This window comes from Trachemys scripta, chromosome 16 (genome assembly GCF_013100865.1).
Source record: "Trachemys scripta elegans isolate TJP31775 chromosome 16, CAS_Tse_1.0, whole genome shotgun sequence".
Lineage (NCBI taxonomy): Eukaryota > Metazoa > Chordata > Testudines > Emydidae > Trachemys > Trachemys scripta.
Genome location: NC_048313.1, coordinates 5,974,540 through 5,999,397, shown reverse-complemented (window position 1 = coordinate 5,999,397; position 24,858 = coordinate 5,974,540). Strand labels below are relative to the sequence as shown.

Sequence of the window (24,858 nt, the reverse complement as noted above, 5' to 3'; positions counted from 1 at the left end):
GGGGGCTCGGCGGGGGACGCTGGGCTGCTGGAAGTTCGTTCTCATGGCCAAGACGCAGAAAGCCTGGTCCGTGCCCCAGCTGAGGCCAGGGACTATCCCATGACACCGTGGAAACCCGGAGCATCAGCCGGATGCACTGAGCGGTCTGAGAACTGGCCCTGCCACCTGTGGGGGCTGGGAAGACGCCAGGCTAGGATCCCAGCCCCGCTGGGGGAGGCCCACACCCTGTGGCTGGTTCCCTTGCATTGCCTCGGAGGGCCGTGCGGCCTGGCTGGGCTCTGGGCTGCGGCCGGCTCGGAGCTGACCTGCCCCGTGGGACGACTGTGGGGCTTAGCAGGGGGGCAATTCACCCCCCGCTTCCCTATTGCTCTCTCCCAGGCTGGCCAAGTCGACACTGACCCTGATCCCGCTGCTGGGCATCCATGAGGTGGTGTTTGCCCTGGTGACGGAGGAGCAGGCCCAGGGGACGCTGCGCTACGTCAAGCTCTTCTTTGAGCTCTTCCTCAGCTCCTTCCAGGTAGGGAGCAGAGCCGGACACCCCCGGGGCTGGGGGTGGGGTTTGGGGCAGGGGGGTGCCGGGGCCACCCAGCCCCGGAGGAATGGGGGTGAGGGAACAGGGACCGGCCTACCCAGGGGCTGGGCTTCAACTCTGGGGATTGTTTGCAGGTGCCTGCTATTGGGTTGGACAGAGTTCCCCAGCATCCCCCGCTCAAGCCATGTGGGGTGCTGTAGGGTCAGCCCCCTGGCACCCAGAGGCCAGCGAGGCACAGGTGTGGTGCCGCCGGCTGAGCAGGGAGCTGGCCAAGGGCAGCTGAACGCCGAGCAGCCGTGGAATCCGGCCTGGGCATGGAGCCTCCCGAAAAGCAGCTTCACCCCACCTCTCCACCCCTGGTGTGTCCCAGGGGAACTGGGCCCAGCCCTGTCTTTATCTGCTCTTCTTTTGCAGGGTCTTCTGGTGAGCATCCTCTACTGCTTCGTCAACAAGGAGGTAGGTTCCCCACCACCACTAGGAGCTGACAGAGCAGTTTCTGATTCCCCTTAACCCTTCACACGCCGCAGTGCTGGCTCCCAGGCGAAAGGGTGGGGGCCGGCGCCCTTCCCAGAAAGTGGTGGGTGAGAGATCACGCGGTGACGGCATGCCACGGGGCGCCGGCAGCAGAGCCGGGCTGGGGAGTAGAGGCAAGGCATTGCACAGCAGCTAATGCATTATTATTTATTGGGGAGGCGTGGAGGGGCCTGATGGCCAAGGCTCAGCTGATGCGACATCTCAGTGATGACCCCTTTGCAGGGCTGGAGTGGATCTATTCAGGCCGGATCCTCTGCTGGTGGAAACTTCAAGGGAGCTACGGCCCATTGACCCCAGCAGGGATCTGGCCCCATTGATTCCAATGGAGCTACGGCCCATTGACCCCAGCTGGGATCTGGCCCGTTGACTCCAATGGAGCTACGGCCCATTGACCCCAGCTGGGATCTGGCCCATTGACTCCAATGGAGCTACGGCCCATTGACCCCAGCTGGGATCTGGCCCGTTGACTCCAATGGAGCTACGGCCCATTGACCCCAGCTGGGATCTGGCCCATTGACCCCAGCTGGGATCTGGCCCGTTGACTCCAATGGAGCTACGGCCAATTGACACCAGCTGGGATCTGTCCCGTTGACTCCAATGGAGCTACGGCCCATTGACACCAGGTGGGATTTGGCCCGGTGATAGTGAACACCTTTCTGTGCATACAGCTCCCTCTCCCTCTCTCTCTCTCTCTCCATTTACAAGACACAATGGGATACCAATATCACACCATCATTTAACCCCCTGCTGGCTTGTGTGAAGCCCCTTGCACTGCTATGGCTTCCCCCCTGCCCCCCATGAACCAAGGGTCTCACCCGTCCCCTGGGCATCACTTGACCCCCCGCCTCCTTTTCTCTGCCCTGCCTCAGGTCCAGTCTGAGATCCGGAGGAAGTGGCAGAGGTGCCAGTTGGGCGCGAACCTGCTGGAGAAACCCGGCCACAGCTGCAGCCACGGGCCGTCCTGCCGCTGCCAGCAGGGCAAGGCCTCGGAGGTGGGCTGCTCCCGGCGCCCCAGCCCCCCGGGGAAGAGGGGAGCAGAGGCGGAGTCCAACTGCAGCTCGGAGAACTCCACGGGCGGCTCCCAGCTGCAGCAGCAGCAGCGCCGCCCCTACGCCAGTACCGCGGGCAGCAAATCCTACTGCTACATCCCGGTCCAGACGCAGCCGGCGGGCAGGCTGGGGGGCAAGGAACTGCTCCCCAGTGCCAGGGAGCCTGGGGACAACAAGATCTCGGAGAGCTGTTGCTAAAATCAAACTCGGGGCCCTTCCCGCCTGCTGGCCTAGGGGCCGGGAGAGAGGAGCCGGGTTCTGGACTCCTTCAGACTGTCCCTGTCTTGGGCAGGGGGCCGTCACTGAACCAGTAGGGATGGAGGGAAGGGGGTGTTGGGGGTGGGCATGGCGCACAGGGTACCTGGATACCTTCACTACCTGGTATCCTTTCCGCAGGGCACGGTGCCCCCCTGGAGTGCCCGTGAACAAATGCCGTGGGCGCATATGAGTCCACTGTGGCCCACAGCTGTTGCTGAGACTCGGGGAACGTCCAGCTGGGGTCAGTGCAGAGGCACATCTCCTTGGGCCTGAGGTGGGCACACCCAGCCCCTGGGAATCCAGCCCCCCGCCTCCCTTGTAGGAGGCTCGCTGGATACTGTGGAGCTGGCATAAGGGCCCTGCTCTCAACCTCCTGTGTAGAGGCGACTCAGGGCGCGGCCAGAGAGCACTGCACCGTGGCTATTCCCCGCCCCCACGAGGGCCCATAGGGGGTGGACCAGGGGCATGGCCAGATAGCACTGCTCTATGGCTATTCTCTGCCCCCCGTCCCCCTCAGGCCAATAGGGGGCGGATAGAGGGTGGAGCTGGAATCCACTGTGCTGGAGGTATCGGGCCCTTAGGACGTGGCGCAGCAGTTAGATCACCCCTGGGGTCTCCCTGACAGAGAATAGGGGCCAGGCAGGGCCTAGAGAGTGCATTGGAGCTTAAGTCCACCTCCTGCCATCCTTGCCTCAAGTGCAGAGATGGGGAAACGGGTCCTGGATGTGTGTCCACCTCTTTTGAATGGCCAGTGGCTCCTGGCCTCGGTGACACCCTGTGGCAGCGAGTTCCACAGGTTAACTGTATGTGGCATTAAAAAAGCGTTGATTTTCTTGCATGCGTTGCCTTTGAATTTGATGGGATTTGAACCCGCAGAGTGGGGTGCTACCTGTGTAAGTGCAAGGCTTATAGAGGTGAGTGGGAGGGTGTGATGGGTTGGATCACAGAAAGCCCTTTGGGACTGCCAACTGATGTGCTGAGACTACTTCTAACCCGTTTTCCCTGGCCGCTTGGAACTCCAGAACCTTGCCTGTTTGAGCCAGACACACTACCCTGCTACAAACCCAGACCTAGGTCTGAACCACATCCCCCAAACGCTGCAGGCTTAACTGAAAACAGCTTAAGAAGTGTTCCTGTCTCCAACACTCAGATGCCCAGCTCCCAATGGGGTCCAAACCCCAAATAAATCTGTAAGCTTTATACAGGGTAACCTCATAAATTGTCCACCCTCTATAACACTGATAGAGAGAGATGCACAGCTGTTTGCCCCCCCCAGGTATTAATACATACTCTGGGTTAATTATTAAGTAAAAAGTGATTTTATTAAATACAGAAAGTAGGATTTAAGTGGTTCCAAGTAGTAACAGACAGAACAAAGTGAATTACCAAGCAAAATAAAATAAAACACGCAAGTCTAAACCTAATATGGTAAGAAAACTGGTAAGTAAAATCTCACCCTCAGATGTTTCAATAAGCTTCTATCACAGACTGGACACCTTCCTAGTCTGGGCCCAATCCTTTCCCCTGTTCCAGCTCAGGTGATAGCTAGGGGATTTCTCATGATTGCAGCCCCTTTTGTTCTGTTCCACCCACTTATATATCTTTTGCATAAGGCAGGAATCCTTTGTCCCTCTCTGGGTTCCCACTCCTCCTTCTAAAAGGAAAAGCACCAGGTTAAAGACGGGTTTCAGAGTGGTAGCCGTGTTAGTCTGTATCAGCAAAAACAATGAGGAGTCCTCGTGGCACCTTAGAGACTAACAAACTTCAAAAACAGACTCCAACGTGAAACTGCAGAACTGGAATTAATTTGCAAACTGGACACCATTAGATTAGGCCTGAATAAAGCCTGGGAGTGGTTGGGTCATTACAAAACCTAAACCTCTTTTCCCCAATACTAATTTCCCCCTACTGTTGCCCACACCTTCTTGTCAATTGTCTGAAATGGACCACTCTCATTACTACTTCAAAAGTTATTTTTCCTCCCTTGGTATCCTGTTAAGTGAATTGTCTCGTTAGACTGACCTCACACTTGGTAGGGCAACTCCCATCCTTTCATGTATTTATACCTGCTCCTGTATTTTCCACTTCATGCATCTGATGAAGTGGGTTCTAGCCCACGAAAGCTTATGCCCAAATAAATTTGTTAGTCTCTAAGGTTAAAGATGGATTCCAGTTCAGGTCACATGATCACATGTCACTGTAAGACTTCATTACCCACTTGCCAGCACAAACCTATACAGGAAGACTTACAAGTAAACAGAGCCATCTGCAGTCAATTGTCCTGGTTAATGGGAGCCATCAAGATTCCAAACCACCATTAATGGCCCACACTTTCCATAATTACAATAGGCCCTCAGAGTTATATTTCATATTTCTAGTTTCAGACACAAGAATGATACATTCATACAAATAGGATGAACACACTCAGTAGATAATAAGCTTCGTAATGATATCTTAACGAGAGACCTTTTGCATGAAGCATATTCCAGTTACATTATATTCACACTCATTAGCATATTTTCATAAAATCATATAGGGTGCAACGTCACAGAGGGGATCCAAACCAAAGTGCTGGGGGCTGGTCACCAGTTTATCCCTGTCTCCTGCCAGACCAGGACGATTAGCTTATCTCGCCTGGTGTCCTACCTCCTGCCGTTGCTCAGACAAGCAATGGGCAAGCGTGTGACCAACCCCCACTCTGTTAGTGTGCCGTACTCCAGAGCCTCGGACATGGGGGCGGGGGTGTAGAAGAGCCTCCAGAAATTGCACCGTCTCCCCCTGTATTTAACTGAATAAAATGAAACCATGGCGACAGCGCCTCATTGCCACGGCCGCACAACTGCAGCAACAAGGCGTGGGGCTGCCTTCTAGCTCGCCCACAAGGCAGGGGCTGCACACCCGGGCTGCTGGGCCATCTGATCTGGGTCAGGATGGGCCCTGCTGGCTTTAACCCAGTGGCTGGTCAGACAGAGGGAGGATACAAGGCCTACTCCTGGCACCCCGGGGAGCTCCATCCTTAGCTCCAGCAGCAGGGCCGGGGCAGGGACCTGGGTCTGGGTCTGGAGAAGGTGGGATCTAGGCCTTGTTCCCCGGGCGTGGCTCACAGCTGCAATGCCCAGGCAGATTCCCAACCGTGGCTCTCCGGTGTCCCGTGCTGGCCACTTCCCCCCACGATGGGACAATGGGCCCCAGGATGTGGAATCTGCCCCACTATGCCCCCGCCTTGGAGAGGAAACCCCTGACTATCGCTGATCAAAGAGATCGGAGATAGCGCATATGGGGGGGCTGGGAGGAGAGGTCCAGAGACTACAGCCCCCCAGAATGCCCCTGCCCTGGCCAGACCAGAGACTACAGCCCCCAGGATGACCATGGGGAGGGCCAGAGACTACAGCCCCCAGAATGCAGTGCGGGGGCGGCGGGCGCTCTGGGAACGCCCGTGCGTGCAGACCCTGGGGGCGCCTGCGCAGTGCAACCCGGAAGCATTGGGAGGAGGAGTTGCTGCTGGGGGAGGGGGCAGCGCGCCTGGCCCCTGTCCAGGGGTAAGAGATGGGGAGCGAGGAGAGGGGATGGGGCTGTGGGGGAGGGGCGTGCAGGGGATGGGGCTGTGAGGGTGGGGGAGGGCAGGGGTTATAGGCTGTTGGGGTGGGGGCTCATGGGGCTGTGGGGGAGGGGCAATAGGGTGTTGGAGGGGGAGGACGGGCAGGGGTTATAGGCTGTCAGTGTGGTGGGGGCTCGTGGGGCTGTGGGGTGTCCGAAGGGATGAACTGGGGGTGGGGTGGGGAGGGTCTGACTTTTGATGGTGTGTTACAAGGACTTCGCCCTTGTGTGTGTCTCGCTCACTGAGCATCCCGTGGCAAGGCCCCACCCGACTGGCGCGTCCTTCGTGGCCCGCAAGCCCCCTCCCACCCCCGAATGACCCGATCACTGGTTTCCATCAGTAATGCACGGCGTGGTGGGGACTTGTGCGTCCAGAAACCGGAACCTCCCCTGACCCCCTGCTCATTGGCAAGTGGTTTCCTGCCGGTGGGCAGCAAATGAGATGGGGGTATCTCTGTCTGGTCTGGTTCAGTTTAAGCATTTTGGGGCAAGGGCCATCTGTTTATACAGCGCCTTGTGCAATGGGGCCCTGTTCTTGGCTGGGCTTTAGGTAGGACCGTACTAAGCATCATGATTAATAACAAGGATCTAGTTGTGAAGTGGCACCCAGGGAACCCCCTGCTGCACAGCTTTGGGGAGACCTCACCTGGGATCCTTTGTCCTGCTTTGGGCACCTCGTTACCAGAAAGCTATCAGCACATTGGAGGGAATTCAGCCACGGGGAGCTGAAAGGATTGAAGTACGGGGCCACGCTGAGAATCAGATATTTAGCTTGACTAAATGAAGACTAAGAGTCAGTCTTACCTACAGCGCCATGCGGATGAAGGGGTCTACTGGCAGGGAGTTCCCTGCAGGATCGGGTGTGGAGGGCAATGGGGGCCTAGTGGATAGAGCACTGGGGGGGAATCAGGATACCTTTTCTTGGCTCTGCCACTGTCCTGCTGGATGACTTTGGGCCAAGTCACAGCCCTCTAGGTGCCTTGGTTTCCCGTCTGTAAAACAGTTGGAGATTTACTCATGAAAAGTGCTAAGTAACAAGGTGGGATTACGAATTAAGCCCTGAAGCTTCTCACCCACAGGGCTGGCACCAGCCCAGCAAGCAGCTGCTTGGGGTGGCCAACGGTGAGGGGCGGCATGTCCGGGACTGAAGCGGTGGCGGTAGAGCTGATCGCGATCACGGCTTTTTTTGCTTTTTTTTCTTTTTGCTGCTCCAGGGCGGCAAAAACCCTGGAGCCGGCCCTGCTCACCCATCAGATGTATCTGGCTGTGGAGGCCTCTCCCCACCTGGGGCCTTTAAAATTAAGGCTGGGCAAAGCACTCGGAGCTATTGCAAGGTGCAGGCCCGGAACGGGAATGGCTCAGGCGTGATCAAACTCACTGGTCTTCTCATCCTATGCTGCGGCTGTCCTAGGTAGTTTGAAACCGATCTTCAAAAGACAGAGCTGCAAAGGTGGGCGGGCTCCCCAAAGGGGTGGCATGGCTGTGAGCCGTGGACTGTGCTGAGCGTGGTGTAGTCAGCAGCCCTGTCGCTCCGAGGCTGGGGCGCTGAGTAGGGCCGAGCGCAGGGCTGTGCGGAGCTGTGGCAGCGGCTGTTTCTCTGTAAATGAAGCTGTGGCGGGGTGTCCGATTGCCCCGCAGTAGCTAGGAAAGAGATGGTGGGTGGATTATGCAGGATACTGGCACTGAATTTTCCTCAGGCCATGTCTACACTACAGACCTATGTCAGTATAACAATATCACTTGGGGTGTGAAAAATCCATAACCCCCTGTGTAGACAGCACTACGCTGACAGGAGACCTTCTCCCACCGACATAGCTACTGCCTCTCGGGGAGGTGGATTAACTATGCCGATGGGAGAGCTCTCTCCTGTCGGCGTAAGAGCGTCTTCACTTAAGTGCTACAGCTGCATCGGTGCAGTGTTTTCAGTGTAGACGTGCTCTCAGCCAATTGGAGGGGCTGTACACCAGATGTGCAATTCCCTGAGCGCTGATTGGCTGTGAAGGTCTGATTTGCATAACAGTTGTGTGGTTGTGTCTCAGTAACTGTACAGTGATTCTATAAATCCTGGGAGTCTGAGAACTGACCTCAGCTTCCTGTCCATGTGCCCATAACAAACATGGCCTCCTCCACTTCTGGCAACCCTCCCCTCCCTCTCAGCTTCCTGGCCATATTCCCACAACAAACATGGCCCCTCCAGTTTCTGACACCCCTTGTTTGGCGCTGCACCGCCCTCTCTAACCGGAGAGTACATATAATCCATCCCCCAAACAAGTGGTCTTTAAGCTATTGGAGTGGGGAGTGTGAAATGGAGCAGAGGCAATGTGGTGCAGTGGTCCGAGCAGGATTCTTGGTTCTTTCTATTCTTTTGCCGCGGAGACAATGTCACGTAATTTCTGCTCATTGATTTCTCTCATCTGTATAATGGAGACCCCTGTTGTCCTACCTCCTGAAGCACTTTGCCTGAAAAAACACCACCCCGTGCTTAGTAGTGTATTGACAAGGGTGGGATCAAGTGGAGCACCAGGGTCCAAAGTGGGGTAGCCACATTTGGCGGGGGCTGGTGAGTTCTCTGGGCATCAGGCAAGGAGGCGAAAGGAAAGAAGCCCAGTATAACAACTGTAGTGTTACCATACGTCCGGATTTTCCCGGACATGTCCGGCTTTTTGGGCCTCAAATCCTCGTCCGGGGGGAAATCCCAAAAAGCCGAACATGACCGGGAAAATCGGGACATGCGGGCCCGGCGGTGCTGGGCCGGGCCGGGGGCCAGGCCCGGTGCTGCTGGGCCGGGGGCCGGGCCGGGGGGTGCTCGGCCGGGGGCTGGCCCAGGGCTGGCACCCCAGGGCCCGAGCCGAGCCAGGCTGGAGATGCTGGGGGGGGCGAGACTGGGCCGCGCCTCCTCCCCCCCACCCCAGCTTACCTGCTGCCTGCTTCAGGCTTCCCGCGAATCAAATGTTCGCGGGAAGCAGGGGAGGGGGCGGTGTTGGGGCGGGGACTTTGGGGAAGGGGTGGAGTTGGGGCGGGGCTGGGGGCAGGGCCAGGGCCCCGTGGAGTGTCCTCCTTTTGGACACCTAAACAACTGGGAGGTGAACCTGGTAACAGCTGTATGCCAGGCTAACCTGCATCTTGGCCTCAGAGTTCATTCAGTTTGGGACATGGTGGTCAACGCATCTGAGCAGCGCGGATACCTCAGTAATGGCACAGCCTATGAGCTCAAACAAGAATCAGCAGGATAGAAATGCCATAAACAGTTCCTCCACCCCACCCCACGTGTACAGGGAAATTCGACTCGTGTGTGTGTGTGTCCTTGCTTCGTCCATGCCCCGCAGTTGGGCTGGGCTTTGAGAGGTGGGGGCTGGGGTTATGTGGGCCTTACACAAACAAATCAAAAGAGCTTGAAATGTTCCCAGAACCCAGCTTGTATTTCAGACGAGGCAAAGGTGTTGCCTTCTGCCCGAGTCCTGCGGCGCTCATGCTGGATGGTTTGAGGGCGTTCCCTAGTGGGAAGCGGGTTCTCTTACCGGAGGCGAGGTTCGTATGTGCACTAACCCTCTGGTTTGGCCTGGGGTCGTGAAGTTAGCTGGAAGGAGGAAGGTGCTAATGTGTTGCCCGGAAAAGCTCTGGGGAAGTGGTGGCCCAAAAGGGGAACCCGCTCCTCGGTTGGAGGAAGGAGACTGTCCAAATAGCAAACAGCATTTGCTCTGCGTCAGGACCTTTGCTGCAAATACTCATCAGCCGGGCCTGGCCAGCCTCCTGCAAGGCAGGTATTATCCCCTTTTAGGGACGGGGAAACTGAGGTTCAGGGAGGGGAAGGGGCTTGCTCAAGTCGATGCCGGGGCTGGGAGCGGAACCCAGGAGTTCTGACAAGCAGAGTCGAGCTGGTGAGTTCGTTGTCCTTTTGGCCTCTTCTGCTACTGCAGCAGGTGGGGCCCTGGGTTCGTCCGTTCCAGTTCAGTCCTGATTCCAGCAGTAGCCTGTCCTGATTGGTTCAGGAAGAGGTAAACCCCTCCTCCCCCAATATTCAACTGACCAATCAGATAGCACTGTACCACTGTCACCCACTGGAGAGGGGGATACCCTCCTTCCTGCCCTCAAAAAACTGGTGTTGAAGGGTTCCCTGGAAATACCTGAGCTAGATCAAATTGTTTGGCAAATGCGCTGGTACTCGAGGTTCAATAGCCCTTGTGACTTCCACCCTTGTGGATGCTTTCCATACCCTTAAATGCCTAATCCCTTTCTGAGTTCTTTGCTTCGGTAATACCCTGCTGCAGTGAGTTCCATAGGTGAACGACACACGATGCGTTAAGCATGCTCAGAGATATGCCCCGGGGTTACCATTTTTGATCTCCAGCTTTCCACCACCCCTCTGCTCTCCAGCCCCTGTGTGCTCGGTGCCTGGGGAGCGGATGGGGCATGCGGATGCCTGCATCAGATGGGTGGGAGTTCGTAAATATCAAATTCCTACCTATGCCCTGGCTATAAAACAATTGTCACCTGGCGAGGAAAGGCCTCTGCTGAGCATCACAGGACCAGCCCAGGTTTAGCAGAATCAGACGCTCCCATAGGTGCGGTGGGATTGAGGCTAATCGAAACTCTGGGCTAGGAGCTTTGTCGCTGTTGTGCGGTCGGGCCGGCTGAGAGACTGAGTGGGGGGAGAGAGAATCGTCAGGCCTAATTGCAAGAGGCATGACGCTATCCGTCCATCTGGTACTTATAACACCCTCTTCATCACAGCATCTGACTTGTCCCGGGGTGGGTCGTCCGAACGGCTGGATTTGGGTTGAGGAGAGGTGGCCGCGCGACCAGGGCTTTGAAAACCCAGCAAACCAGGAGCACTGTTCTAGGACCGGAGCAGAAAGCGCTCCCCCTCTCACGCGGCATCTGCTGCTTGCCTAGAGCCGGGAGCCCACTTCCCGCTGGGGGCCCAGCTCCAGAGAAGCAGCGAGACATTGCAGCAATGAGCCCGCTGGAAATTCATTGATTGCTGGAGCCTGGGGGGACCTGGGCTGAGTTTGAGAGCAGAACTGGGATGCTCAGGCAGTTTTCGTGTCTGATCTGATTATGCAGCTGGCTACAGGTGTCGGCAGCTGGTGGGACGGCCGGAGTGGTGGGCGAGCAGCCGGGGGTGCAGAGCAGGGCTGGTAAATCCCCCTTGTTACTCAGAAGCTTAGGGAGTCGGCTCTGCCCTTGCAAGGTCTTTTGCGGGGGAGTGTTTCAATTCTTAGCCCTATGGAGCCTTCTCCTCTCAGGCATCCCAGACACCCCTCCCTGAGCAGATGGCAGTAGGGTTGCCTGTGTACCAGGGGCTGCTGTCCCTTTAAATGCAGCTTGTCAATCAGTGCAGGGAGGCAAGGGAACGTCTCAAATTGGCAACTCTTTCTTGCAGAAGTGAAATGCGCAGGAGGTGTCTAAAGGCAAGGGAGAAGGCAGATGGCACCAGCTTGGCTTAAAGGGGCACCACAGAATTCACTGGCCCGGTCCTTGCTCTGCTGAGATCTCACTCCTTGTCATAACTCCTGGCGTTCAGAGCCTTGGGGGTCCAGAATACTGCGTCTACACTAGGCTCACCTGGGACCATCTTGCCTCCATCACCTGCTTTCCTCTCCAGCCCTAGCTGCTTCGGGGTTCCTTCCCTCTGAGTTGCCGTTCTAATGGCACTGGAGCAGACCCGGCTGGGAGGAGAGTTGGGGATGGAGGAAGCCCACAGAGCAGTGAAAATTCAAGGTAACTTGGAGAGAGGAAGAATACCAGCGAAAGGAAGCGGGGAGGTTGGAACGGGGGAAGCCGGCCCAGCAGGTGTCGTGTTTGGGAGCGGGTGGAGATGTCTCCTAGGGCTTTGTTTGTATCCTGTGCAGATTTTTTTCCCGACTAGCCCCACTTGGCAAACAGGTGGACGTGTGATACCTACATAGGGAGGCTCCAGGGCACGGATTTTTCGTTACTTGCCTACCAGGCTGGGGAGCTGATCCACCACTACGGGGCGCTACTGGAATAGCGAGAATCTCAAGAGGAGAGGGCACTGGGTCTAATCCAGGGGCGGCCACGGACATGCTGGGGACCAGGGGCCTCCCCGCTGGGGTGTGAGGATGATGAATTCTGGCTGCTATTGTGAGGTTCCTCTCATTGGCTGGGCGGTGGAAGGGTTCGGGTGGCAATTCTCCGCAAGGCGAGAGCTGGTGTTCAGGCCGTAATTGACCTGCTCCTCCTCCTTTCCTTGCGTATCTTCGTCTTCCCTCTGCGTGCTCTGTGGCAACCCCGAACCGCCAGCATCTTCCCCTTCCACTGCTGTACAGCTCCAGGGGCAGCGTGTGCCCCGGACCTGCTCGCAGTCTGTGCCCTCTTCGGGGGAGATGCCAGTGGAACGATGCCCAGAGAGGGACGCCAAAGTCCCAGACTGACCGGGACTGAAGCCAGGCAAAGATCCAGATCCGCCAACATCTTTCCAGCCAGATTGGCCTGGCTGCGGCTCTTCCGCGGCCCCTTCATCATCCAGGGAAGCAGAGGGTTCTGTGGGGCGTCAGAGATGTGCCCGGACATGGGCAGAGGGATACAGTTAGGACGGGCACGGAGGCCTGGAATCCTCCTTGCCCTTCGGAGGCCTCCCCTAGAGAGGGAAAAGGACATATTACTGCTGCCGGCTCCAGGAGGTCAAGAACAAAAGGACCAGGGTTCTAATCCGGGCTCCCCCCGTGCGTGGGTGGGATGGTGGTTGCAGGATGAGGGGAGCTGGGCGTGCGCCGTAGAGTCCAGCCCTGCCGGGTATCGCAGTCCAGCCGAGATTCGGGGGCTAAGGCAGTGGATCTGGCTCCATGGGGATGTAGCATGAACATAAGCAGTGCGAAGGTGGCGTCAGCCCTGAGGCCAAGGAGTGTGTCGTCTGCTGCAGAAAGGCCTGGTAGGGGAAGGCGGAAACCCCAGCACGCCGCCAGGATAACGGGCGGGAGGATTCTCCGTTGCTTGGAGTCTTTCCAGCAGCTGGGATGTGTCTATTTCTAGTTCCCCAGGAATTATTATTCTCTGCTCTGGGTTATGCAGGAGGGGCGGGCTGGGTGATTGGAGCGGCCTTCCCATCTGCAATTAATGTGCACTGGGCTAGGATGTGAGTGCTGGGCGGGTCACACCTTGCCATCCTCCCAGGCTGTCTGCAGAGTCAGGCAGACGTTGCGGCATCAGGTCGCATGTGGACCATGAAGAGAGAAGGCCCCCAGCTTTCCAGGGGAGGTTTGCCTGCTGCGTCCCCAGCTGGCTGGCCAAACCGAGCCGGGGAGCTCCAGGAAACCTAAAATGTGGGTGCTGCCCCTGCAGCCCGAGAGCACAGAACTGGAGTTTGGCCTGTGCCGCCATCCCGGGACCCCAGGCCCTCTGGTTTACTGGGCTCCTGCTTCAAACTCTGTCCTGACCCACGGGAGGCGGCAAACGACAGGCTGAGAGGCGGGCATGGCTCACGGTGGGGTTCATACCGGAGACTTTCACCTCTAGGTCCCCAGGCCCAGCGGAGCTTGACCCCCACCCGAAGCCAGAGGGTGGCATGCAGACCCCTCCCTGGCAGGGCGGGTGTTTGCAGGGCAATCTGTGCCTCCAGGCTGGCGCGGAGGCCAAGGTGGGGGCGTTGGCGCTGGGTGCTCCATGTGTTCAGCCAGTGGGATAATCTCTCACCCCCCCCTCCCAGCAGCCCGGCCCTGCCCTTGCGCCTCCGGCCAGGCTGGGGAACAGCTCCACGCTCCCTAACCGGGAAGCCCCTGGGTAGGCTGAGGTTCTGCTGTCATCCATATATGGGCATGCCCCAAACTCGGCCTTCTGATTGGCTGCCAGCCCCATGCATATGTCTGTCAACAAATGGCGGGGGCGGCCGCGGGGGGGGGGGGGGGCGGTCGGGATCAAAGGCCCCTATTGTAGTGTAGGGACCGGCGGGCCCGAGTAATGGGGGCGCTGCCCCTTTAAGGACCAGGAGCCAGCTGGAGCTGGGGGCCCTGGGGGGGGCAGATGCCGGGACCGCCCAGCCCTGGGTGGCTCCGCTGCCGATCCCCCCCCCCCGCCCCTCCGGAGGCTGCTGCAACCTGTGGCTGGCCGGGCCCCAGCAGGGAGCGGGCGCGGATCGGACCCCGCCTTGGGGGCTCGGGTAAGGCGGCGGGGCCCCGCGGGGCTGGGAGCGGCGTGGGGAGGGGGGGCGAGCCTCGGGCTTTGAACCCCCCCCCCCCGGGGGCCGCCACACGCTGGGCTGGTAACTCGCCACTTCCTGCCCTAGGCCGAGCCGCCCCCGGGCTGGGCCTGGTGTGGGGTGGGGGCGCACCCCCCCCCAAGGCGGATTAGCCCCATTCTACAGGTCAAGGGGGGGGGGAAACTGAGGCACGGGGCGACTAAGTGACTTGCCCAAGGTTGCCCCGGGGATAGGGTGACTAGACAGCAAATGTGAAAAATCAGGACGGGGGTGGGGGGTAATAGGAGCCTATCTAAGAAAAAGACCCCAAAATCGGGACTGGCCCTATAAAATCGGGACATCTGATCACCCTACCTGGGGAGGGGGCTGTGTGGTGGAGCAGCCAGGACTCCCAGCGCTGTGCCTTATCCACCAGACTCACCCTGCCCCCAGCGCCGGGGGCTGGGTCCGTATTAGCCCCGTGGGGGAAGCCAGCTGGATCTCCGGCACGGGCCTGATCCTTGGGGTTGGTTTCCTCCCAAATTCTGGCTTCGATTTCCAGAGCTGTTTGTTTGTTTTTAACTTCAAATGGGACCTCCAAACCCCCCCCCCCCAGTCTGCTCTAGAACCAGCAAAAGGGGAGGCGAAATGAATTCTTCCTCTTAGGGGAGGGATGCCCCCCAAATGGAGACCCTGGGTCGTCCCCCCCCCGTCCCCCCCCCGGGTGGGGCGGACAGGTGCAACCACTGGCCCCTCTGAACTCGAAAAGCAAGTTGGCTTGGGAGAGGCAAGGGGAAATTCGGGCAAGGCCTGAGGGGGGTCCGAGTGGTACCCTCACCCCCCACTCCCAAACCACTTTTCTGCCAGCAGCATGGCACCTGTGGGTGAAAGGGCCCAGCGGATAAGCCCTTAGGGGATAGGCTTGGGCCTGTCCCATCCCCTGTCCATCAGGGTCATGCTGCTCTGTGCCTGGTTAAAATAACGCCACCTGAAAGGTGGGAGTCAAACCTGCCCCAGCAGGGCTGGCTGGCTGCATGAATGGGGGTGGGGGAGCCCACCCCGGGGATCCTGAGGGGCAGTTTGTGCCCCCGTCCCACCTGTAGGAATCAAGCCATCAGCCGTTCAGCTGAACATAGGGATAGCTGCAGGCTGGTTAGCTAGAGGATTTCGTCCCCCGACTCCCCAGCTTCAGACCCAAAGCCAGCCTTGCCCTGCCCCGGGTTAGGCAGAGACTGCCGCCGTGCACTGGTTATTGCACGTTCTCTGCTCGGGTTTCTGGGAGCGTCTGGTGCTGGCCGTGGCCGTGCGCAGGACTCGGTGCCTTTCTCCGCTGCTCTGATCGGTTATGGCAGCGCCTGTCTGTGATCCAAAGGGCGCAGTCGGCTATGTTCCCTCCAGAGCCCAGTGGAAGACCGGCTTGCATGCCGCTCTGGCCAGTGCCAGTGAGTCCCATGGACTTCCATTACTGGGGTGGGCATGGTCTGTGGGCCCTCAGCATAACAGTACCTAGAACTGCTGAGCTGTCCCTCTCCAAAGGCGTGATGTCCCCATTTTACAGGTGGAGAAACTGAGGCACGGAGGGGCAGGGACATGCTAAGAGTCTCACATGGAGCCGAGGCAAAGCTAGGAATGGAACCCAGAAGTCCTGGACCCCATCTGCTGGAGCAGTCTGCTTGGCCTGGGATGTTGGCGGGATGCTCCAGCCGCCCCATTGGCTCCCCAACTCTTGCTTTTAAATGCCTCTCTGACGTCTCCCTCTTTTGATGCCAGTGGGAGATCAGGCTCCATGTTGCCCCCCCCCAGGCCTGCCTTTGACTGGCCCAAGCTTCTGTGAGGGCACCTGGCTGCTACCCCTTGATCCGCCTGCGCTTATCAGTAGAGCTCTGTTCCCCGGCTCCGGCAGTGCCCCCGACCTGTGGAGCGAGACTAAGGGTCAAATGCAGGTTTCTTTCCCCACTCCCACGCCTCCTTAGCAGGGGCAGGATAGTGAAACTGAATGTGTAATGAAAGGAATTTGGGTTTAGCCCGATGAACTTGTGGAACTCACTGCCACATGATCCTGTTGAAGCCAAGCGTTCGGATGGCTCCAGACAAGGATTGGGGGGCGTTTATGTGGATAACGGCGCCGCCTACAGATCGATTTGGTAGGATATAGGTGTAAGTTTTGGAGGGATCTAAGATCTGGTACCTCAGAGAATGAACTGATGGGTTGGTGGAAGGGGGAAGCTTTCCGGGGGCAGCTATTCCATAATTGTCCACTGGGGGTTTCTTGCACCTCCCTGCGAAGCAGCCGGTCCCGGCCACTCTTGGAGCCGGGATACCAGGGTAGATGGGCTCCTGGTCTGTGCGTCTCTAGCCTTGCTGGCCCGGGGAGCGGGTTCTTTGTCCAGTCTGTCTCCCAGGAACTCGTCCCAACGGATGGGCAGCTGCCTCGGACGCGGGTAGTTGGTCGATGTGCAAATCGCTTCTGCGACCATGCCTGGGATAAGTGAGACTCGATGCAGCCCCGGGAGCAGAATCCGTCTTCAAACCGCCTCCCCACCTGCCTGCTGTGGCTCCCCTAGAAGTACTGAAAGTGCCTCACCCCAGCTATGGCCCGGAGACCCCCCCCCCACGCATAAACAGATTAGGCCCAGGCGGGCAACGTTGGCTGCTCCCAGCCCTTAACTCCTCGTTCCCCCTCATATTGTATTTTGTCAAATGAAGATACCATCAGGTTGGAGGATAACACCCCATTCTTTCCACAGCGTTTGGAAACGGGGCGGGGGGGTGGAGGGGGATTGTGGCTGAACAAGGGACTTGGGAGTCAGGACTCCTGGGTTCTGTTTTTGGCTCTGGGATGGGGGGAGTGGGGCCTAGTGGTTAGAGCTGTGGGGTCTGGGAGCCAGGACTCCTGCGTTCTTGGCTCTGGAGGGGGAGTGGGGCCTAGTGGTTAGTTGCGGGGGGGGGCTGGGTGTCCGGACTCTTGGGTTCTACCAGCTCTGCCATGGAGTCACTGTCTCCCTGCCCCAAGACCTGTCTCCCTTCCCTTGTGGAGGAAGCCGGGCTGTGCTTGTGCTCGCTGGAAGCGAGGGACTTACTCCCCTGGACGTGTAGGGAGCAGCATCGACTCCAAGAAGAACCCGGCCCCGCCACAGGCAGCCTCAGACTGGCACGTAGCAGGCGCTGGGCCAGCGCTCTGGTGTCGCTTGCAGGTGGCCAGCGTCTAGCCACAGTCCTGCGGGGGGGTCTGTGCCCAGTTGTCATCCCTAGCAAGGGGTCCCTGGCTGTGCTGCGCTCAGTTGTGGCTGAATGGGAAGAGGTGGCATCAGGGAGGGGGCACTGTAGCCTGTCCTCCCTTGAGGGCACGGCCTGTGATTCTGTCCCGCCTCCCCGGGGGCTTTAGGCTGCAGAGGAAGGGATGCAGTCGTCCTTCATACCTGAATGCCTCCTGGTAGGTGGGGTGCAGGCTGTGGGCATGAGCCCCTGGTGCTGCCCCAGGCCTTGGGGTCGGTGGGGGCAGACTCTGGACCTGGGCCTCATGGCGCTTCTCCAGGGGCAGACTGTGGGCATGAGATTTGGGGTACATTCTCATTGGGGCCTGAATTCCTGCCTCAGCCCCATCTGGCCTCTTGACCCCAGAGCGGGGGTCACAAGTTAGTCTGGTTAGTCCGTGGGTAGGGGATGGTGGCTGGCGGCTGGCGCTCTCCCCGGCAGTCAGGGCTGACCCCAATGCCCCAGTGTGGTGCTAGGGGGCGCTGTGCTGCAAGGAGCAGGACGTGGGCACAGTAGGGGGCTCTCCCCGGAGACACCATCTTTCTGATAATACCTGAAACGGAGACCGTGGCCATTCAAAAGAAAAATCCATTGCACTTTTTGCGCAAAGTGGAAGGGTTAACCCCAGCGTCTGTGCAAAATTCAGACTTGTGCCTCCGGGAGCTTGTCCTGCCGTTTCAGTTTGATAGGAGATACTTCACTTCCTGTCCCGCACATCTATCCTGTGGCTGTGTGCTGTTAAACAGCTCCCATGTTCCGCCCCAGAGGCGGCTGCATTTCAGTGGTGATGTGTACTGCATGGAACCAAGACCAGGACTTGACCTGAGAGGCACCATGGGGACTTGTGGAGGGTGAAAGGCCCCATAGCGCAGGGAGATGGGGCGGGCAGCATGTGTGGGGTAGCATAGGAGGGCATCTTCCTAGCTGTTAATCCCTGCAAAGTGCCCATTGCAGGTGAGCTTCGGTTCGGTAACTTGGGCTGCGAGGGTTGATGGCTCCCAGTCCTGTTTTGCCCATTACAGCCCCGCAGACAGAGGAAGGGTGGGCATCGTGTGCCGTGGCCCGAAGCGCTGGTGCTCCGGGGCTGGGGAACGGGCCCAGGGGGCGCGATCTCGATGTGGTATTGTGTGCTTGTGCCCATCACCTGTCTGAGTGCTCCCAGGCCGCGCTGGTTCGTACGGACCAGCTTCCCCAGGGGTCTGGATCCGGCCAACTGCTACCCTGGTGCTCGGTAGGGCACGAAGACCCGTCTTTCTGTTAGCGAATTCCCTGCCCTCTGTGCCCGGAAGGGGGTGGTCGAGGCGACGAGGGGTCAGCTAGTGACCGTGCTGCCGGGGGAACTCGCGACGGCTGCTGGGGGACGGACTGACTCACCCAAATAATTAGGGAGTGGATCCGCCCACTCCCAGCTGTGTATGGGGAGCCTTGGCAGCCCGCCCACAGCCCCCCATGCTGGAGCAGCGGCAGAGTGTGGCAAAGGCCTGGCACAGCGCGAGAGTGGCTGTGAGAGAGAGGGGACAGTGGTGGGAGTCAGCAGGAGGGAGGTGGGAGCGCTTGAGACAGAGGGGTGCATGTGGCCCATTCTCTTAGCGCCGCCAGGCAGCCCCCAGACTCTGACCCACCGAGCTGCAGTCCGGAACCTCGGTACAAATCAGGCGTGACCCCGAGAAGGCAGGATCGAGCCTGGGACACCCCGTGGCTGGCGCGCTGGGCCAGGGTGGGTGGCGGGGAGTTGGTTTTTGCGCGCCGCAGCAGGCTCCGCTCGGAGAAGGCCTGGGATGGGGGGAGCGAGGTTTCCCGGTATGCTGCGGCGTGATCGGTTTCCGGCCTGCCTCACCGACTCTGCAGGCCGGCCCGGGACCGCGGGAGTCGAGGTCTCTCTCCCTGGGAGAGGCAGAAATCACACACGCTGGGGAAGGGAGCGTGTCTGGGAGGCACAGAGCCAGCTGCGGGTTTTCCCATCCTGGCCCCCACTGCTGCAGAAAGACACTGCCAGCTTTCTCATGCCCGCGTGGTAGGCTGGCCCCTGCGGCAGGTCCCGCACCAGAGTCCCGGGCTTCCTCCATGTGCCCGCTGCCTGGATCGATCCCCCTTTGCACCTACGTGCGCTTGTGCCCGTTCTCCAGGGGTCGTGTCTGTTCACAGAAGTCTGGAGCGTCTCATGAAGGCTCTTTATTTTGAAGATCCCATTGATGTTCATGTGGGTTAAAATTAATGTGTGTCCCCCCCAGATGTGTCCCTAAGCTGCTGTTGAGGAGAGTGAAAAAAACTCGTTGGGGGCAACCCAGGCTTCCCTGCCCCGCAGATCCCTCCCTAGCCCTCTTCTCGTCAAGGCTTGAGGGCGGTCAGGTCCCTTCCCGAGCTCCAGGCGATTAGGGTTCTAGGATTTGCTGTTCTAGCTCTGGGCACTGTTTTTTCCGCATGGTAGCGACCGATCCTGTTTTGCTCTTGGCCTTAACGGTGTCCTGTGGCAGACAGTTCCGCAGGCTCCCGGCACACCGTGAGAACATGTATTCCCTCTGACCCCTTAGGAACTTACTGCCTTTCCATTTGGCCGGCTGCCCCCTCCTCCTCGTCTCAGGAGATTGGGCGAACGGAAGCCCCCGACCCGCTTCCCCTAGCGTGCTTGTTCCATCATAGCTGCCTCTCGAAAGGAGACATCCCCAGTGGAGGCTCGTACTCCTAGATCCTTGAGTCCGGGGTGGGCGAACCCCCGGGCTGGTTCCCAAGCTGGCAGAGCGATTCGTTTCCAGCCAGCCTCGCTGATCAGTGTCTGTCTCTCCCTTTCCCCAGGTGGCTCCGAGCCGGTGAAGATCTCGGCGTCCGGCACCAGAGCGCCATGAGCTAGGGGGGCACCGCCTGTGCCATGAGCCCGGGATGGATCAGAACACCTTCTCGCACATCCAGCTGTGGTGCCCGCGGCCCTTCGGCACCTACTCCCAGAACAAGCCGTGCGGCGGCAGCCCGGTGAAGAAGCCCTTTGGGGACTTCGCCTGCAGAACCAAGGAGGGGGAGGACAGCGGGGAGGCCTGCTCCGAGAACACCCCGCCCGCCCCGGCCCCGCCGCCTCCCCTGGTTTCCCCCAGCCCCAGCCAGGGGGAGGAGGGCCGGGTGCTGCTGGACACCTGGTACGTCATCAAGCCAGGCAACACCAAGGAGAAGATCGCCTTCTTCGTGGCCCACCAGTGCAGCAGTAGCAGCCGCACCAGCACCATGAAGGTCAAGGGCAAATGGGGGAGCGACAGCTCGAAGGCCAAGCGCCGGCGGCGCTCGCATGACCCCAGCAAGGGCAAGCCGTGCCCGGGGAAGGACAAGGACGGCAGCAAGGAGGCAGAGGACGTGTACCTGTGCCCGGAGGCCCACGCCGAGCCGGGCGGCGACACGGACCTGCTCTCCGTGGCCGAGATGGTGGCCCTGGTGGAGCAGCGGACGGCGCTGGCTCTGCAGAGCTACTCGCGGCCTTGCCCCGGGGGGGCGCCCGCGGCCCCGGCCTCCCCCGTGGTGTTCCTCTCCGCGGATCAGGAGCAGGCGGACGGGGAGAAGAAAGTGGCGGGCGGAGGTGGGGGCCAGGACTGCAGCCGGGTGGCCGAGGCGGTGGCCCATTTCGAGTCGCAGCAGGAGGAGCGGAGCGTCGAGGCGGCCGAGTGTGTGGCCAACTCCCAGCATAGCCCCGGCGAGGTGCGCATCGCCTTCCGCATCTCCAGCAGCCGGGACCCCCGCTCGCCCCCCGAGGTGGGCTCCGGCGCCCGCCCCAACTGCATGTTCATGAGCTGTGGCACCGGGGGCTCTGCCACCGGCTCCGGCGCCCATGCCAAGGACAAGATCACCTGCGACCTCTACCAGTTGATCAGCCCCTCCCGCGACTCCCTGCCCAACAATGTGGACTTCCTGCTGTCCAATGCTGCGCCCAAGGGCGACGGGGCCAGCGAGCCGCCCGATTTGGAGATGAACTGCGGCGAGAGCCAGGCCTTGCCGGGCAAGCTGGACGCCGTCCCTGAAGGCAGGGCCGGGGAGAAGCTGGGGGGGCCAGCGGCGACGCCCCGGGACTGCGTGGCCGGCTTCCACGTGGACGTGGTGGTGACGGGCGTGGTGGATCAGTGCGTCTTCTTTGGCAAGGACAGCACCAAGAACATGAAGGAGGAGACGGTGTGTCTGACGGTGGGGACCCCCACCCCGGACGGGCTGTGCTCCGCCTGCGAGGATCCACCCCCCGGCCAGCTCTTCTTCCTTCACGCCCAGCCCCCCCGGCCCGAGGACACCCGGGAGGCTGCCGGCTCCCTCCTGGACAGCAAGAACACCGGCGAGGGGGGCGTGGAGTGGCCGGATGGGCCCGGGCTGGAGCCGGCAGCCTCGGACACCTCACTGTGCCGTCTCTACCGGCACGTCTCCCACGACTTCCTGGAGATCCGCTTCAAGATCCAGCGGTTGCTGGAGCCCCGCCAGTACATGCTGCTGCTCCCCGAGCACATCATGGTGAAGATCTTCAGTTACCTTCCCACCCAGTCGCTGGCCGCCTTGAAATGCACCTGCCACTACTTCAAATCCATCATCGAGACGTTCGGCGTGCAGGCCACGGACTCCCGCTGGAACCGGGACCCGCTGTACCGGGACGACCCCTGCAAGCAGTGCAAGAAGCACTACGAGAAGGGGGACGTGTCCCTGTGCCGCTGGCACCCCAAGCCCTACCACCACGACTTGCCTTACGGACGCTCCTACTGGATGTGCTGCCGGCGCACGGACAAGGACACGCCGGGCTGCCGGGTGGGGCTGCACGATAACAACTGGGTGCTGCCCTGCGACATGCTGAGGGACCGAGCGGCCAGGCGGGAGGACGGGAGGTGAGGTGGGGCGGACGGGCGCTGGGGCGGGAGCCCATGAGGTCTCGTGCGTGTGTGTGTGTGTGTGGGGTTTGGTTTGTTTGCCTGGCTGTCTGGTGCTGATCTCGGCTGCAGCCCTTCCCAAAAGAAATTGACTCGCCCACCTGCAAAATTATACAGGGCCGGGGCCAGATCGCCTCCTCCCCCTGCTACTACAGCCGCCAGCCCCGCCCGCCTGCCTTGGGCAGGGGGTCCTTGCTGTGCCCCGGCTTCGCAGCTCGTTGGCGGCTGTGAATTCTCCTGCTAGCTGCCGACCCTTGTGTCCAGCCCCTCTCATCCGCTGCTCCTACCTGCTTGGTGAGCACTGGTATGTCATCGGTGGATTCACCTGAAATCTCCTTCTCCAGCCCCCGTTGCTGGAGCAGCGCTCCCCTCCGCCCAGCTCTGCCCTGCTGCCAGCGGGCACGTGGCAGCGACCGGCGGGAGCACGTGATCGGAGCCAGGTTCTGCTGTCTGAAGCTGTGAAACCCCCACCGCCACTAGGGCCCGCTCTTCCCATGCCCTCGTTCGGGGGTCAGTGATTAGCCTCTCCAAGAGAGGGCCCTGTGCTCCCGGCCCCGCAGGCTGGCACGGCGAGCGTCACGCCGGTTGGGGGTCCTGTTTCCAATCCAAGCCGCTCGTGCGAACACATATCGGGGGGCAAGAAATCAGCCTCCAGAGAGAGAGAGGGGCGGGCCCACCGCTGCTTGGTAGAACCTGTCAAGCCGAGGCCGGCCTGCCCCACCCGTGGCTTGCTGGGGCTCAGAGCCAGCCGGTGGGTCACAGCAGCAAGGGAGCTGGGGGTGGGGATCCCCATCCCTCTGTGATGGCACCCCCCCAAAGAGAGAGCCCCCTTTGTCCCCATCCCTGCCTACATGCGGCCGCCTCTCCGGAGCTATTGGCAGTTTGCCGTGACCGTGGGTTTCTTAGCATGGTGGCCACCAGTTGACTTTGCCAAGCTGCTGGGACGCCTGGGTTCTCAGCGAGAGGGGGTGGCGGCTGCCGGCCTCCCTCCGGCCATCGGCTGGTCCCTCCCCTTTTCTTCTAGCCGCGTTGCTTGTGGAAGGGGGGATTGGCAGTGGGGGTCGGCCCCAGCCTGGCCGGCGTCACTGGCTCTTTGGGGTCCAGATCTGTAACTCGAACCCCCGTATGGCAAAGGAACCCGGCTCTCCCCTCCCCACAGGCCGGAGCGGCCCAGTGCCAGGGGAGGGTGGGCGTTTCCGTAACCACCGGGCCAGCCCCACAGCTGGAGTGAGTCGGCCTGGGCCTGTTGGCTTCACTGGTGCCGCCCGACATGCCAGCTGGGGGTCTGGCCTTCGGCCTCCCCCCGTGCCTGGAACTGGGGCTAACAGCCAGAGCGGCCTTTCACCCTGCCTCTTTGCCCCCTGGGGTCCTGATCCCCGCCCCCTACACACGGCCTTATCCCCTCATTGTTCCATCTCCATCCAGCCGGGTGCTGGACTCCCACCCACTGCGTCTCCCCCAGCTGTGGACCGGGCCTCCTTTTTGCAGCCTTTTCATTTGAACCCACAAAACGTATCTCCTCTCCCCCCCGGCTCCCCCACCACAAGTTGCCTTGAAATCCTAGCCCTGGTGTCTTGGCTTACGCACGAGTACGGTGGGGCGGCACCCGTTCTTGTGTCGCTGGGCTCATGTGGCCAATGGCTGCACCTCAATTCTCAGCTAGTGTCGTGGTCCGAAACCAGGGGGCCGTCCCCTGCCCTCCACGTCGGGCCCATTTGCATCCTCCCTGCCCCCCTTGCCCTAAGGAGGCTGTCGGCCTGTGGTGCTCTAGTCCCCAGGTGCCGATCCGGTTCCGGATCCCCCAGCCCGGGCACAGCTCCGCCTGGTATTTATACGCCTGTCTCTGTGCATGTGTGACATTTCAAATGACTGTTGAGTGGAAAACAAATTAAACAGCAGAAAAACTGACTCTGGGGGTGATTTTTTTTTTGCCCTCGTCCCATCCCCTGGCAAAAAGGGGCTTTTGGAAGTTAGAGAAATTGCCCCCCCCGCTTTGCTGGCTCCCCCCTCCAAAATAAAATGAATCATGTTCCCCTGCCACCCAGCCGTGTGGCATTAAAGGCTGGTAATGCATTCACCATCTTAATGCCGACCTTTTCCTAGGATAGCTCTTCACAGCCCCTCCTCCTGCCCCGTTCTTCTGTGCACGAAAGAGTTAGCGGCATTCGGAGTTGTGTCGGAGGCAGCTCCCGTCGAAATGAAGCGGGCAGTCCGGCCATCTGAACTATTATTTCAGGCTCTCTGCAAACTCAGGCAGCGGCTGCCTCACTTCCCCTCAGGTCGCGTGGGAGGAGCAGCTGGAGCTGCGGCGCCATTTGAAGAACTAAAGTGAGACGCAAGAGGCAAACTAGTGGGAACATTTCGAGAAGAATGAAAAAAAATGGTTTGGGCCAAAATTGGGAAATTTGGAACTCCTGGGGGAAAGCAGAAATATTGCAATGGGGCTGTCCTGGGAGTGCCTCATGGGAGTGGTAGTTTAGGTGTTTCCTGCTCCTAGTCCCTCGGAGCTGGGGGCTGGACGATTGCTTGCAAGACGCACCCTGCTCAGGGAGAGGGGCCACTGGCTGCGATGCGGGAGATGAAGTCCAGTGGGGAAGTCTGGCCCATAAAGGGCAACGG

At 59.9% G+C, this 24,858-nt stretch overlaps 2 protein-coding genes across 6 annotated transcripts in view; both read left to right on the top strand.

The window, feature by feature from the left end:
- Positions 1-3,190, top strand: part of GIPR (gastric inhibitory polypeptide receptor) — a 27,036-nt gene extending 23,846 nt beyond the window's left edge. The window contains exons 12-14 of the mRNA XM_034792402.1: positions 379-517; positions 947-988; positions 1,936-3,190. Of these exons, the coding sequence (XP_034648293.1) occupies positions 379-517; positions 947-988; positions 1,936-2,313 (559 nt within the window). The 3' untranslated portion in view covers positions 2,314-3,190. The remainder of the gene's footprint in view (positions 1-378; positions 518-946; positions 989-1,935) is intronic.
- Positions 3,191-5,825: 2,635 nt separating this feature from the next.
- FBXO46 (F-box protein 46) lies at positions 5,826-24,147 on the top strand. 5 transcript variants are annotated; one of them, XM_034792581.1, is made up of 3 exons: positions 13,835-14,086; positions 15,663-16,248; positions 20,153-24,147. In XM_034792581.1, the coding sequence occupies exon 3, from the start codon at positions 20,237-20,239 to the stop codon at positions 22,199-22,201; it is 1,965 nt and encodes a 654-aa protein (XP_034648472.1). In that variant the 5' UTR covers positions 13,835-14,086; positions 15,663-16,248; positions 20,153-20,236; the 3' UTR covers positions 22,202-24,147. The 5 variants fall into 5 exon arrangements, with proteins under 5 accessions (XP_034648470.1, XP_034648473.1, XP_034648472.1 ...); XM_034792580.1 differs by having other exon boundaries at positions 15,663-16,261; XM_034792579.1 differs by lacking the exons at positions 13,835-14,086; positions 15,663-16,248 and adding an exon at positions 5,826-5,912.
- Positions 24,148-24,858: the final 711 nt, after the last annotated feature.

Excerpts from the sequence above, each read along its gene's own strand:
- FBXO46 (XM_034792579.1), top strand. The coding sequence starts at position 20,237 with ATGGATCAGAACACCTTCTCGCACATCCAGCTGTGGTGCCCGCGGCCC.